The sequence below is a fragment of the Protomyctophum bolini genome, assembly GCF_963924005.1.
Source record: "Protomyctophum bolini genome assembly, chromosome: 5".
In the NCBI taxonomy this organism is placed as follows: domain Eukaryota; kingdom Metazoa; phylum Chordata; class Actinopteri; order Myctophiformes; family Myctophidae; genus Protomyctophum; species Protomyctophum bolini.
The window spans coordinates 40,003,805-40,018,752 of NC_137866.1; the positions used below are offsets into that span (position 1 = coordinate 40,003,805).

General features: G+C 41.1%; 1 protein-coding gene across 3 annotated transcripts in view; it reads right to left on the minus strand.

Moving 5' to 3' along the window:
- Positions 1-5,354: 5,354 nt before the first annotated feature.
- The window catches only part of LOC308316310 (uncharacterized protein), a 32,748-nt gene continuing 23,154 nt past the window's right edge, over positions 5,355-14,948 (minus strand). For 2 of the 3 annotated variants that reach the window (XM_080764854.1, XM_080764853.1), the window contains 5 exons: positions 14,383-14,463; positions 11,908-12,213; positions 9,792-9,886; positions 9,390-9,472; positions 5,355-8,444 (listed from right to left, as the gene is read on the minus strand). In XM_080764854.1, coding sequence (XP_080620980.1) covers positions 8,302-8,444; positions 9,390-9,472; positions 9,792-9,886; positions 11,908-12,213; positions 14,383-14,463 — 708 coding nt within the window. In that variant the 3' untranslated portion in view covers positions 5,355-8,301. The remainder of the gene's footprint in view (positions 8,445-9,389; positions 9,473-9,791; positions 9,887-11,907; positions 12,214-14,382; positions 14,464-14,948) is intronic. The other variant, XM_080764855.1, reaches the window with a different exon arrangement.

Below are 14,948 nucleotides of genomic sequence, written 5' to 3' on the forward strand. Positions count from 1 at the left end.
GTGCATTTTTTAATCCACTAATAAATTCATTATAAATCAGTAATGTGTGAAAGTGGGAAAAGGGCTCCAGGAAGACCTCCATATAATTCTGGTCCATGCCTGTGTGTGAGAAGTGGGAGTGATTGGGCCAGGCAAGGTTGAGAGAAAGTGCTGTCAGGGACATTCAGACAGACAGACAGACAGACATTCGCTGAATTTTAGTATGATGATGATGATGATGATGATATTCCATGTTACGTTCTTAGCTTACGCATGTTTCATGATAACTACTTTTCAGACTCATAAGGGTCCATTTGGTTCCATGTGTTACACTCTCAAAGTCACAGACCCATAAGGGTCCATTTGGTTCCATGTGTTATACACTCTCAGAGTTACAGACTCATAAGTGTCCATTTGGTTCCATGTGTTACACTCTCAAAGTCACAGACCCGTAAGGGTTCATTTGGTTCCATGTGTTACACTCAAAGTTACAGACCTGTAAGGGTCCATTTGGTTCCATGTGTTACACTCTCAGAGTTTATTGATGATTAAGTATCAGCAGCATTGTATTGGTATTTGAGTTTGTTTTCAAGTCCATTTGCACTCACTGAGAAGTTTGAGAACATTCTTTTCTTTAAACTGCCCACAGCCCTCCTATGAGACACAGACTGGTTTCTGAACTGCCTACAGCCCTCCTGAGACACAGACTGGTTTCTGAACTGCCCACATCCCTCCTATGAGACACAGACTGGTTTCTGAACTGCCCACAGCCCTCCTATGGGACACAGACTGGTTTCTGAACTAACCACAGCCCTCCCATGAGACACAGACTGGTTTCTGAACTGCCCACAGACATCCCATGAGACACAGACTGGTTTCTGAACTGCCCACTCTGAACTGCCCACAGCCCTCCCATGAGACACAAACTGGTTTCTGAACTGCCCACAGCCCTCCTATGAGACACAGACTGGTTTCTGAACTGCCCACAGCCATCCTATGAGACAGACTGGTTTCTGAACTGCCCACAGCCCTCCTATGAGACAGACTGGTTTGTGAACTGCCCACAGCCCTCCTATGAGACACAGACTGGTTTCTGAACTGCCCACAGCCCTCCTATGAGACAGAGACTGGTTTCTGAACTGCCCACAGCCCTCCCAAGAGACACAAACTGGTTTGTGAACTGCCCACAGCCCTCCTATGAGACACAGACTGGTTTCTGAACTGCCCACAGCCCTCCCAAGAGACACAAACTGGTTTGTGAACTGCCCACAGCCCTCCTATGAGACACAGACTGGTTTGTGAACTGCCCACAGCCCTCCTATGAGACACAGATTGAGTAGAAAATTGTGCCATTTTATCATGATTATTTCTGAGGACCTATTATATGAAGATAGGTTGAACAGTGGTCCTTTAAGGGTAACTGTTGTATCATCGCAATATTACACTTGAGAGTCGTGATTTACAGTCATTAATGACATGTCTATGATGTAATTAATGACACGTTTTTTATGTAATTAATTACACGTCTATGATGTCATTAATGACACATCTATGATGTCATTGACACGTCATGAAAGGAACAGGGACTGAAGCTCTCCATATATTGGCATATTTGTATGCTTATATGCGGGCATGTATTGATGACATCAGAGATCATATGGGCATGTATTGATGACATCAGAGATCATATGGGCATGTATTGATGACATCAGAGATCATATGGGCATCTATTGATGACATCAGAGCTCTCCATATATGGGCATCTATTGATGACATCAGAGCTCTCCATATATGGGCATGTATTGATGACATCAGAGATCATATGGGCATGTATTGATGACATCAGAGCTCTCCATATATGGGCATGTATTGATGACAGAGATCATATGGGCATGTATTGATGACATCAGAGATCATATGGGCATGTATTGATGACATCAGAGATCATATGGGCATGTATTGATGACATCAGAGATCATATGGGCATGTATTGATGACATCAGAGATCTCCATATATGGGCATCTATTGATGACATCAGAGCTCTCCATATATGGGCATGTATTGATGACATCAGAGATCATATGGGCATGTATTGATGACATCAGAGATCATATGGGCATGTATTGATGACATCAGAGCTCTCCATATATGGGCATGTATTGTTGACATCAGAGCTCTCCATAAATGGGCATATCAGTCCGATTGGCAGTGCGCTGATGTCATGTGATGTCACACCACAGCCCTGGTCACTCTATATGAGCTGAAAGGCAGGCAGGCCTGACAGAGAGACAGGCAGGCAGGCAGACATGTTTCACTACACAGTGTCCAGAATCAAAGGACCAGAGGTTCCAGAGCATCATTGCACCGGTGCTGCCGTAGCGATCGGACATGAAGTTTACGCCTTTCCTAATTTGAACACAAGGACTAGTAACTATTCTGATCCCATGGCTGTGTACGTCTTCAACACAGTGTCTCTATGCTGGACAAAGTTGTCTCCAGTGACGACTGGAAAAAGAGAGTTTCCCTCCTGGCGCGACGGCCACACAGCTGTGCTTGTAGGAGATATCATCTACATCTGGGGAGGGGAAAAGCCAAGTCGTCTCCGCAATTACCGCAGAGATTTCTGCAACGGGCTTTATGCATTTGATGTCGACGCCCACACATGGTCCAAACCCAGGGTTTCTGGGGCTGATCCAGGGGGGAGGATAGACCACTCAGCCTGTGTGTTGGAGAAGGTCATGTACATTCATGGAGGATGGACCAGTGGTTGGCACATCAATGACACATCAATCTACAAGTTGGACACCACCACAATGGTCTGGACTTTAATTAACACCAGAGGAACTCCTCCACCTGCAACAGCAAGTAACTCTTCCACCATCATCGGGACAAAGATGTTTGTATTTGGGGGCTACAGGTGTGACCCGGTTGAGGTCTACAACACCATCAGTGTGTTTGACACAGAGACCAACCACTGGACGGTCACACCTTCTACACAGCCCCTTCCAGAAACACGCAGTCATCATTCAGCCTTTACCTACAATGGAGAGCTGTACATATTTGGTGGTGAGAACAAATATCCTATCTATGATGTGTGGAAATTCAATCCAGATACTTTCTCCTGGAAGGAGGTTAAGCCCAAGGGGAACAGCCCATCAAGGATGTGTTTACGCTGCTGTTGCATTGTGGGAGATCGTATCATCCTCTATGAATGCTGTGGCCTGTCTATCTTAGACTTGAGTCCTAGTCTGAAGACCTTATGCAAGCTGGCAGTTATTCAGTACGATCTGGATCAGTCTGAACTCCCACACAACATCAGGTGGGAACTGGAAGCAGTTGAAAAAAATCAAATCAGCCCATAAGAAAGAAAATAAGGAGGTAAAGCAGGAAACAGATCTGAGAACGTTCACAAAGTGTTACAAATATTCACAAAATGTAAAAGAATATTCACAAAATGTAAAAGAATATTCACAAAATGTAAAAGAATATTCACAAAATGTTTAGAAATATTCACAAAATGTTTAAAAATATTCACAAAATGTTAACATATTCACAAAATGTAAAATAATATTCAGACCATGTAACTTGTTCAGGTAGATCTGTCACAAATACACAAAGCAGATTATATCGAACCCAGTGATTGCGAACGCAGTGAGCACTTACTATGAGACCTAGCAGATCATGTCTGTCTGTCTGTGTGTGTGTCTGTCCCGCTATACGTCCAAATATGGAGTGTGTTGCATCAGCAATCACTCAGCTCCATATATGGGCACAAAAGGGGCCAGGTCCACATATACAGTAACAGCGGGACAGACACACAGACAGACAGACATGATCTGCAGGGTCTCAGATGCGTTCGCTTCCCACGTTTGCGCGTCTTACTGGTATGTTGTACTGATGATATGGCTGGCTTTTTTTTCTCCCTCTCAATTTTCTCCAACCCTAATGCAGATGGTCTTTGTTCCTCTCAGATTCTCCTAGATCTCTGCCCCCCTCAGATGACTTGTTAACTGAAACTGTCGAATCCCATCTCGCTTGCTGATTAGCAGAAATGGGAATTCAAAAATATATTTAAGATATTTAAAGACATCTGAACGGAAATCACAAGATGATGACAGCTTCCTGTCACAACCTTTGCAATTTGGTGAAAGACTGGAAGAGAGTTGAGAGACTAAGGGAAATCAGACTGGACACCTATTTAGGTTTCTTTTTTGTGGACTGTAAGTGGGTGGCGTGCGTTTAGCTGGATGTGCCCCGCCGCCCAAACACCAGCTGTTACACCAGCTCGTACGGTGTTGGAGAATCCCCCTCATCTGGCTTTACCAGCACCAAAGAGAAACCACACTGGGCTCTTGCATATTGTTCATAGCACACGATATTGAAACTGAAAGCTGTGAAGAGAGGAGAGATAATGTTTAAAAGGATAATTAAGTGGGGAAGGGGAGGGAGCGTACCAATAATTCTGAAGGGGAAAAACAGGGTGACCTCACCACCATTAACATTCTGGGCTGAGGCCAAAAGGGAGGATCTAAGCGTACAACACTGTACCTCTTTGTGTAATCCTTATCTAGCCCCAGAAATAACAGTGTAAACTAATACACCGCACTCTCCTCAGCCAAGGCTGGAGATAACCTCTATATAAGGGGTTGAAACCCTAGGCTGAGGTTGTAGTTTGTTTTGAGTTCAGGTTAAAAACTTCACCAGGGTAAAGAACAAAGACCATGTACAGTAACATGGCAGTCCAACAGATGGCTGAACTGATAATGTAGTACACCATGATGTAAGCACTAATCAAATGATTAATGGATATGATAGAGGTAGGACTGATTAGCTGCAACTGTGTTGCTTACTAACCTTCCACGTTATTAAACTCCTGTACCTGAACTGGAAAACAAACTACAGTTTAATGCCCCTTTAAGCCCTATTTTATACATTGTCTTACAATAGTGTTCCACATTGAAATAAATTGTTAAATAAATCAAGCTAAAGATGTGTTGCTAAATAGCTGTGAATATGACCACACATATACTATTGGAGGTACATAGTAGCTCCTTTTGTGTACATAAGTTACTAATGTGAAAAACAACCTGTGCAGCCCGCTCTCATTGTTACAACAGTAGCGTTCATCCCTTCACAGCGCTGCAGACGTGGTCTTACAAAAGGTCAGTTTCCTCATAAAGGAAGTATGTACTGTACATCCACGTACTGTAGTTTCACAGAAGTTTCCTTATGCACTCTCCTATGCAGTTTGTGTGTCTTACGTGACACATCATCACTTTGAACTATTTTGTATGTCTTTCATTATGATCATTTTCTTGAAAATGTTTTTAAACTAAACCTTATTAAAAAAGAAAGGCGAACAAAAATGCTGATGCTGTATTTGTGGTAGTTTTATGCCGGAAATACATACTTTCTTCAAGAAAAAAAAACACTTACTAATACATATAAACAGTACAGTGTAATTATACATAAATAACAAACAAAAGTAATGTAATATATAGCATGTTATGTTTTCAGCCTGGGCAGAACATAATTATACAAAGTATCTTTGGAAGGAATACAGCAAGGTAAAAAAAAATGAAAAACCCACTATCACTAAAAGTGATGGTGTTTTAATGACTGGGTTGGTAATGATCAAACCCAACAAACAATAATATAGAGCATGGGTTGGATTATATTTACATGTGCAGATTGACATAAGTGTAAAAAATCTGATCTAACAGAACTACTGTATAACCAGTGTAGTGTACACTACAGATATCCGTTTACTGATAACCTCAGTACAGTAAATAAACCAATGAAGTCATTAATGACACATGCATTAATGCCACATACATTAATGATCAAACACTGCATGTGTCCCAAAACGTTCTACAGTTGAAGACAACACTGTAGAAGATCCTATAGTTCAACAGACAGTGTGCACACAGAATAACTCTTCCTACTTCTGGGTCCCTTTCATACTTCCTTTAGATGTTACTGATGATACTAATTAAGGCTCTGTTCCATTCAGCGTACAGTGGTTCTCAAATTTCATAATTTCAAGGACTGGCCCCATAACTCTGAGAGTGGAAACAAGAGTTACAGACCTGTAGAGGGCCATTTGGAACACACTCAAGACCCACTCGTGCTTCCAGTGAGCCAACATTCAACATTAGCAGAACCCCGACTCTGTTTGAGCAGAAATGGAACAGAACCTTCATTAGCGGTAACACCTGTGAAGGAAGTAGGGAAGTGGCCCAAGTTCTTTCCAAAATGGCTATATGCATAGAGCCCATTCTGATGCAGTCCCACCGTCTCTGAACCCCAGTGAGAACTTCAAAACTATTGATGCAATCAGTAAATTGATTGACCGCTGCTTATCGTTTACAAAACCATCAGCATTTGAACTGGTCCATGGAGATTATTGGAGATTATTCATCTCCAACAAATAAAATTGCTGTAATGCCCTCTCTGTAAAGACTCCAGCGTTTTGAAACTGGGTTAAGAGAGGCTGAATACATTACCCCTACACTTAGATCACTTCAATGGCTCCTGATCCAATACAGAATTTATTTCAATGTTGTATCATTTATAAAGCACTTAAAAAGGTGCTTTAAGTGATCTATTTTGTTGTTGTTCTCCCATCACAAAGATTTTGCAGCCTCCTGTAGTAACTCTGAGGACCCCATAAGGACCGCAGAGCCCCTGTTTAAGACCCATGCACTACAGAAATGAGTACTATTGGAATACAGAACTATTTCACACTTATTTTAACAAAAGATAATTAGCTCCTGAATACTATATGCACTGATCTGATCCTTGCCTATGAACCAATCAGACCTCTCAGATCATCAGGTACATGCCTCGGAAAGTAAGCTGCTGTTTACTGCATATTTTGTCTTGTATTTTAATGGGGAGCACACTGCCTTTACTTCAAATGTGACTTCAAAGTCAAATTTGTGCTGCTATGCAAATCACATTTGACTACAAGGAAGGGTTTAGTTTGTTCAGCTGATCGTCAAGTGGAGTGGTACTGTATATAAATAACATACTGAAGGCGGAGTGACTCATCATAAGCATGACACTCACGTGCATGGGAAAGTTTGCATGAATTACAAACGTAGTTTAGTGGCTCTCTCAAGACTTAATATCAAACGTGTGCCTTTAGCAACGCTGCATTTGAGACACTAGCATGGTTATAACACTGGTACAGAGCACCAGGGAAAGCCCAGGAGTCAGGACAGTCACAAATTGACAACCAGAATGCATGATGAATTTATACTGAAGCAATGTATCACTTCTCAGAAACACAGCAGTACTTTCAGCATAATCCTTAGAATTATACTGATTTGAAAGGAATGGATGTGAGAACTGGGAAGTTAGTGGGGGATTTTTTACCACAGTCCTTTTCAAAACAAAAGCCGACAAAAAGCACCTTTGATAATGAATGTGTCTCCGGTGCAACTAAATAAACCAATTTAATTACTTAATAACAGTGGAAACGAATCACCTGCATCCAGCCATAAACCGCACCGGCTCACCAAGAGTGGCTCTGAATGTTTCAGAGCTGGAGTGGACCACCAGAGAAGCTACTGGCACTGGATGAGCTGACTAATAGCTGAGAGCCCACACAAGTCAAGTGCACGATGCCAGTGACTAAACCACACTTTCAGCGAAAGAAAAATATATATACAATTTAAACCCTCCCATCAACACTGGGTTGTAATAATCCTTCAATAAACCAGTTTTCCCTTATAAAAGGAGAGGCCTATAGTTAGCGCAGACTGTTGTCGCCAATCGATTAAATGTTTTTTGTTTAACCACTTAACTCCTATACATCGTTGACCCTCTTATTTCCCCCTCTACACCATAGAGTTATAATATCTAGAGAACGGACGGCCCCAACTATCCAGGTCACGTGAATTGACATCGTGTGTCTTCTGCAGACCGGTCTGGCCTCAACCACCGGGTGGACGTTTTGCAGAAACCAAAAAAGGGGAAGAGCCAATCAGCGTCTGCGCTCAGGGCCCTGTTATTGACATTCACGTTGATTGGCTCTTCCACTTATGGACGAAAAGACATTCCATAACAGATCAACTTCAACTTCCAGCTGGAAGCTTGAAGATGGGCTACTTTTTGCCAAATATTTGACAATTATGAGTTGCCCACAATAGGGTTTATGTGGTTAATATGTCCCACCTAGTCTCAATTCTTCAACTGGTTAAAGTGCTAGTTGGAGTACAGAGAACTAACCAGTGGAGATTGTTCACCTGGAATAGGAGTGTCCTCTTAGTGTTGCTTGGTGTCCTGAGTTCCCACATTTTAGCATCTCCAACGTTTTACTGCTGCTTACAGTTCTCCTTCTTCTCTTTGGCTTTGCTGCTGCGTGCTGATTTGTCACTGGGCCTCTTGGTGGGGGGGATGAAGGTGGGCTCCTCCGTGAAGTCAGGTAGGCCAGAGTGAGGCAGAGGAAGTGACGGGCCTACATTGATAACAGACAGAGGTAATGATCAACCAGCGTGATAAATGTTTCACCGTTCAGCTGGAAATACAATGGTAACAACAACACCGGGCAAAGGAGTCTACAAACGCTAGCCTGGTTAATAAACCAGACCGAATCAGCCGTTGGCAAAAAGAAAATTGCCTGCCAGCGGATTACGGTCTGGAGAGGCTCAATTGTACGCCCATTTCCTACACCAGAGAAATGGGGCAGCCAATCGGGACACGGTATGCAATATGGGCGGGCTTTGGTACAGTGACTTTCAATGCTTGAGACCTTTGACTGACAGTAGCTCTGACCAATTGCGTCAAAGAGAAAATGTTTCAACCTGCCGCCCTGGAAATGAAATCCAAGCTGAGCCTCCCCAGACTAATATCCCGCGGTCCGTGCGATATTAGTCTGGTTTATTAACCAGGCTATACAAACGCACCTCATGCCTGGAACGGCTAGTCCGGTGAATCACAGGAACAAGGACAACAGTTGCAGAAGAAGGAGAAGACGCTAGAGCAGGGGGCTGCTAGTATAAAAATAAATGACTTTTTTTTTATACTAGCACCTCCTCATTGCATTATGGGCTTTATCTTAGACTACGTCTATGTGTTGTTATTGGTCTTTTGGAAAGCGTTTGGTCAACGACTGCTTTATGAATAAACTTGCCAATAATCACCAAAAACAAATCAGAATTTAAAACAAACCCGAACATGAGAGACCCTCCTCTATTTCTTGTCACATCCATGGACCAAACTAGTACAACAGTAGGTCCATTCTGAAATAATACCTGTATAATGGTGTCTATTTTAAGTCAATCCTTTCATTTATTTCAGAATGCAAAGATACCCATGTCAACAATATTGTACGATTTGCTCAAATATGCTGTGTTTTCTGATTGTGAGCCTTGTGTTTTACTATGCGTCATGTTGACATTACCTGTCTGGCTGTCCTTGTTCTGTGTCCGAGCCTTGAAGGTCGGGTCCAGCTCCTCAGCAATGTTTCTGATATGCTGGACTTGTCTGCAAATAAAACACGGTCCGTCAGAACAGGCCTAGCTTTTTTGTGTATTGTTGTTATGACCGAGGGTCATATGTATATTTCCCTGTGTGGTGTCATGCCCTGAATGTCTTTACCCCCACATGACAACACACAACAATTGTATAGTGTAGATAATGCTCACACCATGGCGTAATGTTTTTTTGTTTTGTTGAAAACCTGTCAGTAATGTAAATGGAGCCCCAACGGTACAACAGGTAGACACTAGCAGCAGCGCAAACAATGTGTGTGATATTGGCAGTTGGCACGTTAAACAGCCGACTGGATGAGGAGGGGACTTACGGTGTGCTGGAGACCGGGCTGGGGGGCTGGGTCTCTGAGGAGTAGTCCTCCGTTGGGGAGGGAAGACCCTCGGAGTCCAGTCTCTCTCGTTGACCCTGTGGCACAGCAGCACAACACAGCACAGCACGATAGTTGAATTAGTCTAGTAGCCAGAATGTAAACCTGGACATGTTGAGTAATCCAACGTTTTATGTTAGAAATGTTTAGTATGGGTCCCCAGCATGTAGAAACTGCCGGATGCTAACTTGCATATGTTGAGCACTTTTCATAATTGGCATAATAGCTGACCATACCATTACAACCTATAAGGAAAAATAAAATCTAGATTTCATCATGTTTTATGTAGCATGTGACATGTCAAACTAGGGAGTTTATGATGCTGAATCCATTCCAAGCATTAGTTTTGCACAAAATACACTCCTTAGGCTAAATGGATTCAGCATCATGAAAACCCCCTAGTTTGACATGTCACATGCTACATAAAGCATGATGAAATTTTGATAAATTTTTCCTAGACTAAATGGTCTCATTTTGCCTAAGATTTGTTTTCCGCTACCGGAGTCAGCTCAGTCGAAATTGTTATAAAACAAATCAGGGAAAAAAAGGAAAGAAAGAACTGTAATCCTCAAATAAACAAATAAACAAAGCACAGGCCTGCACTCTGAAAGCACTTCATGCTTACCAAAGGATGAACTCTACTGAATTTTGTGTCCCCCATGGCATCTCTTCTATCACCACCTTGAGGCACAACTAATCTAATTATCTAAAACCTACTGATGAGGGTAACCCTCATGACCTTGTGACACCATAAATTATATACACATATACACTCTCTTTCAATTATTTTAATCAATTATTATATATGTATATTATTCAACTTCAAGCATGTGCTGTTTACAATGTGAAATAGTGACCCTATACAAGTATACAATATACCCAACGAATTAACTATTTTCTACTCAAGGCGCTCCTCCAAAAAAGCTGGAATTTCTCTTTAAGTGTAACATAATACTTCCTATGCCATTTGTCATGCCATCATTGCCATGTGGCATGTGCATGTATGAGCAAACTGTTCCATGAAAGCTAGGCGTTTTTTAGACGGAACCACATAGCCCTAAATTGAGAAGGGTACTTTTTATTTATTTATTGTGAACTTGTCAAATCATACAGTGACAGGCATAATGTCACATTGTCATAGTTTGAAGTAAAGTGAGTTATAAGTGATTAAGAATGTATGAATGACATTATTTTAGCCACTTCCACATTGAAATGCAGAACCAAGGAAGTAGTAGTACCGAAATGAGTGTGTAAATGTGGATTTGTGTAAACATGGAGGCCTCCCCTAAAAAGAAAAAGCAATTGACCATTTGTGAGTATGTATTTCTCTCTTTTTCTGGTGGGTCATTCACACGTTCTACATAATTCAAGTGTCAGATCATTGCAACAGGAGCTATAGCCACCATTTCAACTAAAAGGATGTATGGCACTTTATCACTCATGACGTTTTTTCACCAGAAATAGATTTGTTTTTTGCTCAGTGGGAAAATGGCTTTAGTCTGCTTTTCACATGACCCCAAATAATTGATTATGCTTTATGCATAACATTTGTAATATGTATACAATTTTGTTTTGGGTTTCATGGTTCATCTGATAACAAAAATAATATATTGAGCATTGTAGCAGATGCAGCAGGTGTCTTATAACGACTATGTCAAAACGACTTGAGGTGCTCTTCTGTAGTTGTACGACACGAATACAAATGGTCACTGTCGGGCGGAAACCTCATGTATCCATATTTAAACTTTTTATGTAAATGAATACCCTAGTTCATCGTACAAAAGTAGTGAAAATAGAAGATCTGCAGGCTTGAGCTTGTAGATTTGATATTTTCACAAAGTCAAAGTGTGTCTGTGGGAAAAAAAACAACCAATGAAAAGTACAGTATTAACAAGAGATTGTGAGAATTTGTGACTAATCACATTATATCCATTGGCTGGTTCTTTTTTACATTTCCTGAAAAGGTTTTGGAAGTTTTATGCCCGACATCCACGAAATCTTGGATGTTGAATGTTGAGACTGTGTTCTCAACATAAAGCTGTTGAGAACACAAGCTCACCTGTCTCTCTCTGGAAGCTCTTGGGTCATAGTGACTGCTCATCTCTCTGTCTTCCCGCGAAGACACCGGGCCTTCTACCTCTCTGGACCGACTGCTCATCTCTCTGTCTTCCCGTGAAGACACCGGGCCTTCTACCTCTCTGGACCGACTGCTCATCTCTCTGTCTTCTCTCGAAGACACCGGGCCTTCTACCTCTCTGGACCGACTGCTCATCTCTCTGTCTTCCCGTGAAGACACCGGGCCTTCTACCTCTCTGGACCGACGCTTCCAAGTAATTTCCCTCTTCTGCATGAATCTCGCAATTTCCTGTTGGATAAAAGCAGATTTTTGATTGATTGAATATTTGCAGATGTTTGGTCTCAGGACTCAGATACCGATACCAGACTAAGTACCCTTATTTTATGTACAGTATAGTGTATGTCTTTTTGCCATTTCTGTTAGTCCTTGTCTTGACTCCTTTTCTTTTTATCATTGTGTTGTCGCATAATGTCTCGTTTTATTGTGTTTGTATATAAAAACAATCTATATATTGATAAAAGTTTAGTTGTCTCTCTTTTTTATCTATCTGGCCTGTGTTTCATAACTACAGTACTGCCATAACAACTACATTTCCCTCGTGGGATTACTAAACACATGTACGCAATGCAGATCAGATTACACTCATCTCAACATCTTGATATGCATACTGATCGATGAACACTACTAAGGTAGTTCAAGGGCAGGTAAAGATCAGTAATGACAGGGTGATATGACATCAAATCAATATCACAATTTCACTTTTGCCTGAAAATAGCAGATCTACAAGCTCACAAAGCATTGCAATGCTATTTTCACTATTTTGTACACCACAACACAACACAACACACACGGTTAAGTGGTAAATCAGATTAATTGATTCAGAATTCAGATTATTGATATACTGTAAAAAACATTATTTGCTTTTCAGTCATACAACTTTGCTTTGAGTGTCTAGTGTCCCTCTTTGACACAATGAAATCCTTGTCAATTCGGAATTGGCCCAAATGAGTCGTTGTAGAACTTGTAGGTGTGATTCCAAGCAAACATTTAAAGACCTGAACTTTGATTGTTTTAGGCTCCAGATCAGAGCTGCAGTGAGAGAGAGATGATTGTGATTCGTTTATGGTTTTCTTGAATAAAAAAAGTTTCTGTTTGTGTCCAAACCATAGACTGTAAAAAAATATGGACAAAGTGTTCCCCGGGTCTGATATGGACGTAAGATGAAGCCAGTCAGTCCTTGAATTGTAAATTGAATTGTAAATCACCATCTTTCTAGATGGCTGGCCCAGACAACGAGGCGGGACTTCCCCCCCTTCTTCTTCGTTGGCTTTTATTTTGACTCAAACGGGGGGTGGCTCCCGATCATAGACTGTAACGGTAGCCACGCCCCTCAGAACATACGCAACTTTATGGTCATTTTTGTAAGAAATGGGACCATAATTTTCCAAAAAGAATATTATGACATGAGAAATTAGACTTTAAACTAGTGACTGTGTTATCTGTGCTTAAATTATAATTTTTGTATCCTACTGTTTATATCAGAGGTGCCCAAAAGGTAGATTGCGATCTACCAGTAGATCACATAGGCTGTGCAGGTAGATCACATGACATGCCCCTAAATAATATTTAATTGAAATATAAAGAATAGATATATAGATATTTTTGGCATCTACCACTTGAATTAAGGTGACTTGATTGATATCAAAAAGGGCCTTTCAGCTCAAACCCACAATGCAATCTTTTGTTTTCAAGAGTGTTGCTGTGCACAAAGGTCGGTAGCATTACAAATTGAATACAAAAAACCCTACCTACCGGTATTCCATTTCTCTCCCTCTATTTCCCATTCCAAGTACAATAATAATTATTTAACACCAGCTCTGCTATTCCAAACCACCTCAGGTACATATTTAAACTATTTTCAGCAATGGTTTAATAATTCTTTAGGTGGGTAGATCTTGTTGAGTCGGTCATTTTGAAAGTAGCTCTCAAGTCAGAAAAGTGTGGGCACTCCTGGTTTATATCATATGTCTGTATGTATGTTTGTTTTTGTATGTCTGTACTCAATTATTAATGTTATTTTTTTATATTGTTTTAATGATGACAATAACTGGGGGGAGGGATGGGGTGAGGGAGAAAAAAAAGGTATGTCCAAACTGTACTAAATTGTTGAAACCTATTACCAATAAACATATATTTAAAAAAATGTCTGACTGCCCCCCTGGTCCATACACAGCCCACCAAGCGTGCACTCTTGATGAGCATGTGCAGCACAAATCAGTTGGCAACTGGTTCCTTTTCGTGACAAAGAGTGGTCACATCATCACAGTATAAAAGAAAAAACTTGTTTTTAAATAATAATAATAATAATAGGTTGGTTATTGGTTCCAAATATGGGTTTCGATATATGACGGGTTAATTGGCCAGCCGTTCTCTGCAGTGTGATAAACATCATCTCACCTCATCCTGGGCCACTTGAGCCACCCTGAAGTCCCCTTCTGGGTAAGAGCTGCGTGAAGATGAGGAGGGCTGAGGAGGACTCTGGAAGAAATGCACCAGAGAATGCTTCATTAGGGCTGCAAGTACACACGCCAATCCTTCTACCCTGAAACCTCAACAAGTTTATACATTTTATTTATAGAATACATATAAATCTTGAAGAGGTTTACATACGGATGGTATTTTAGTTACTGCGCAAAAAGCATGGAATATGGTTGAGTATATTCCAGGAAACACCCGGTAAATTTACAGACAAATTCCGGTAAACTCCTGAAATGTACCATCACCCCTGTATATTACTGTATATTACTGTATATGCCCGCTAAACTTGAGGTTATGGGCAAATCTAGTGCCCATAATTGCCCGTTAATCCCTCTTTTCACGCAGTGTTTTTCATTCTCAGACTTATTCTTGAATATATTATTGCTGTAAGTGATGGTGTTTGTTCAGTAACCGGGGGCTCCCCATCTCCGAGTCTCCAGCACTAACAGATTTGTATTTTTTTGGTCGGACACCAATTTATCACC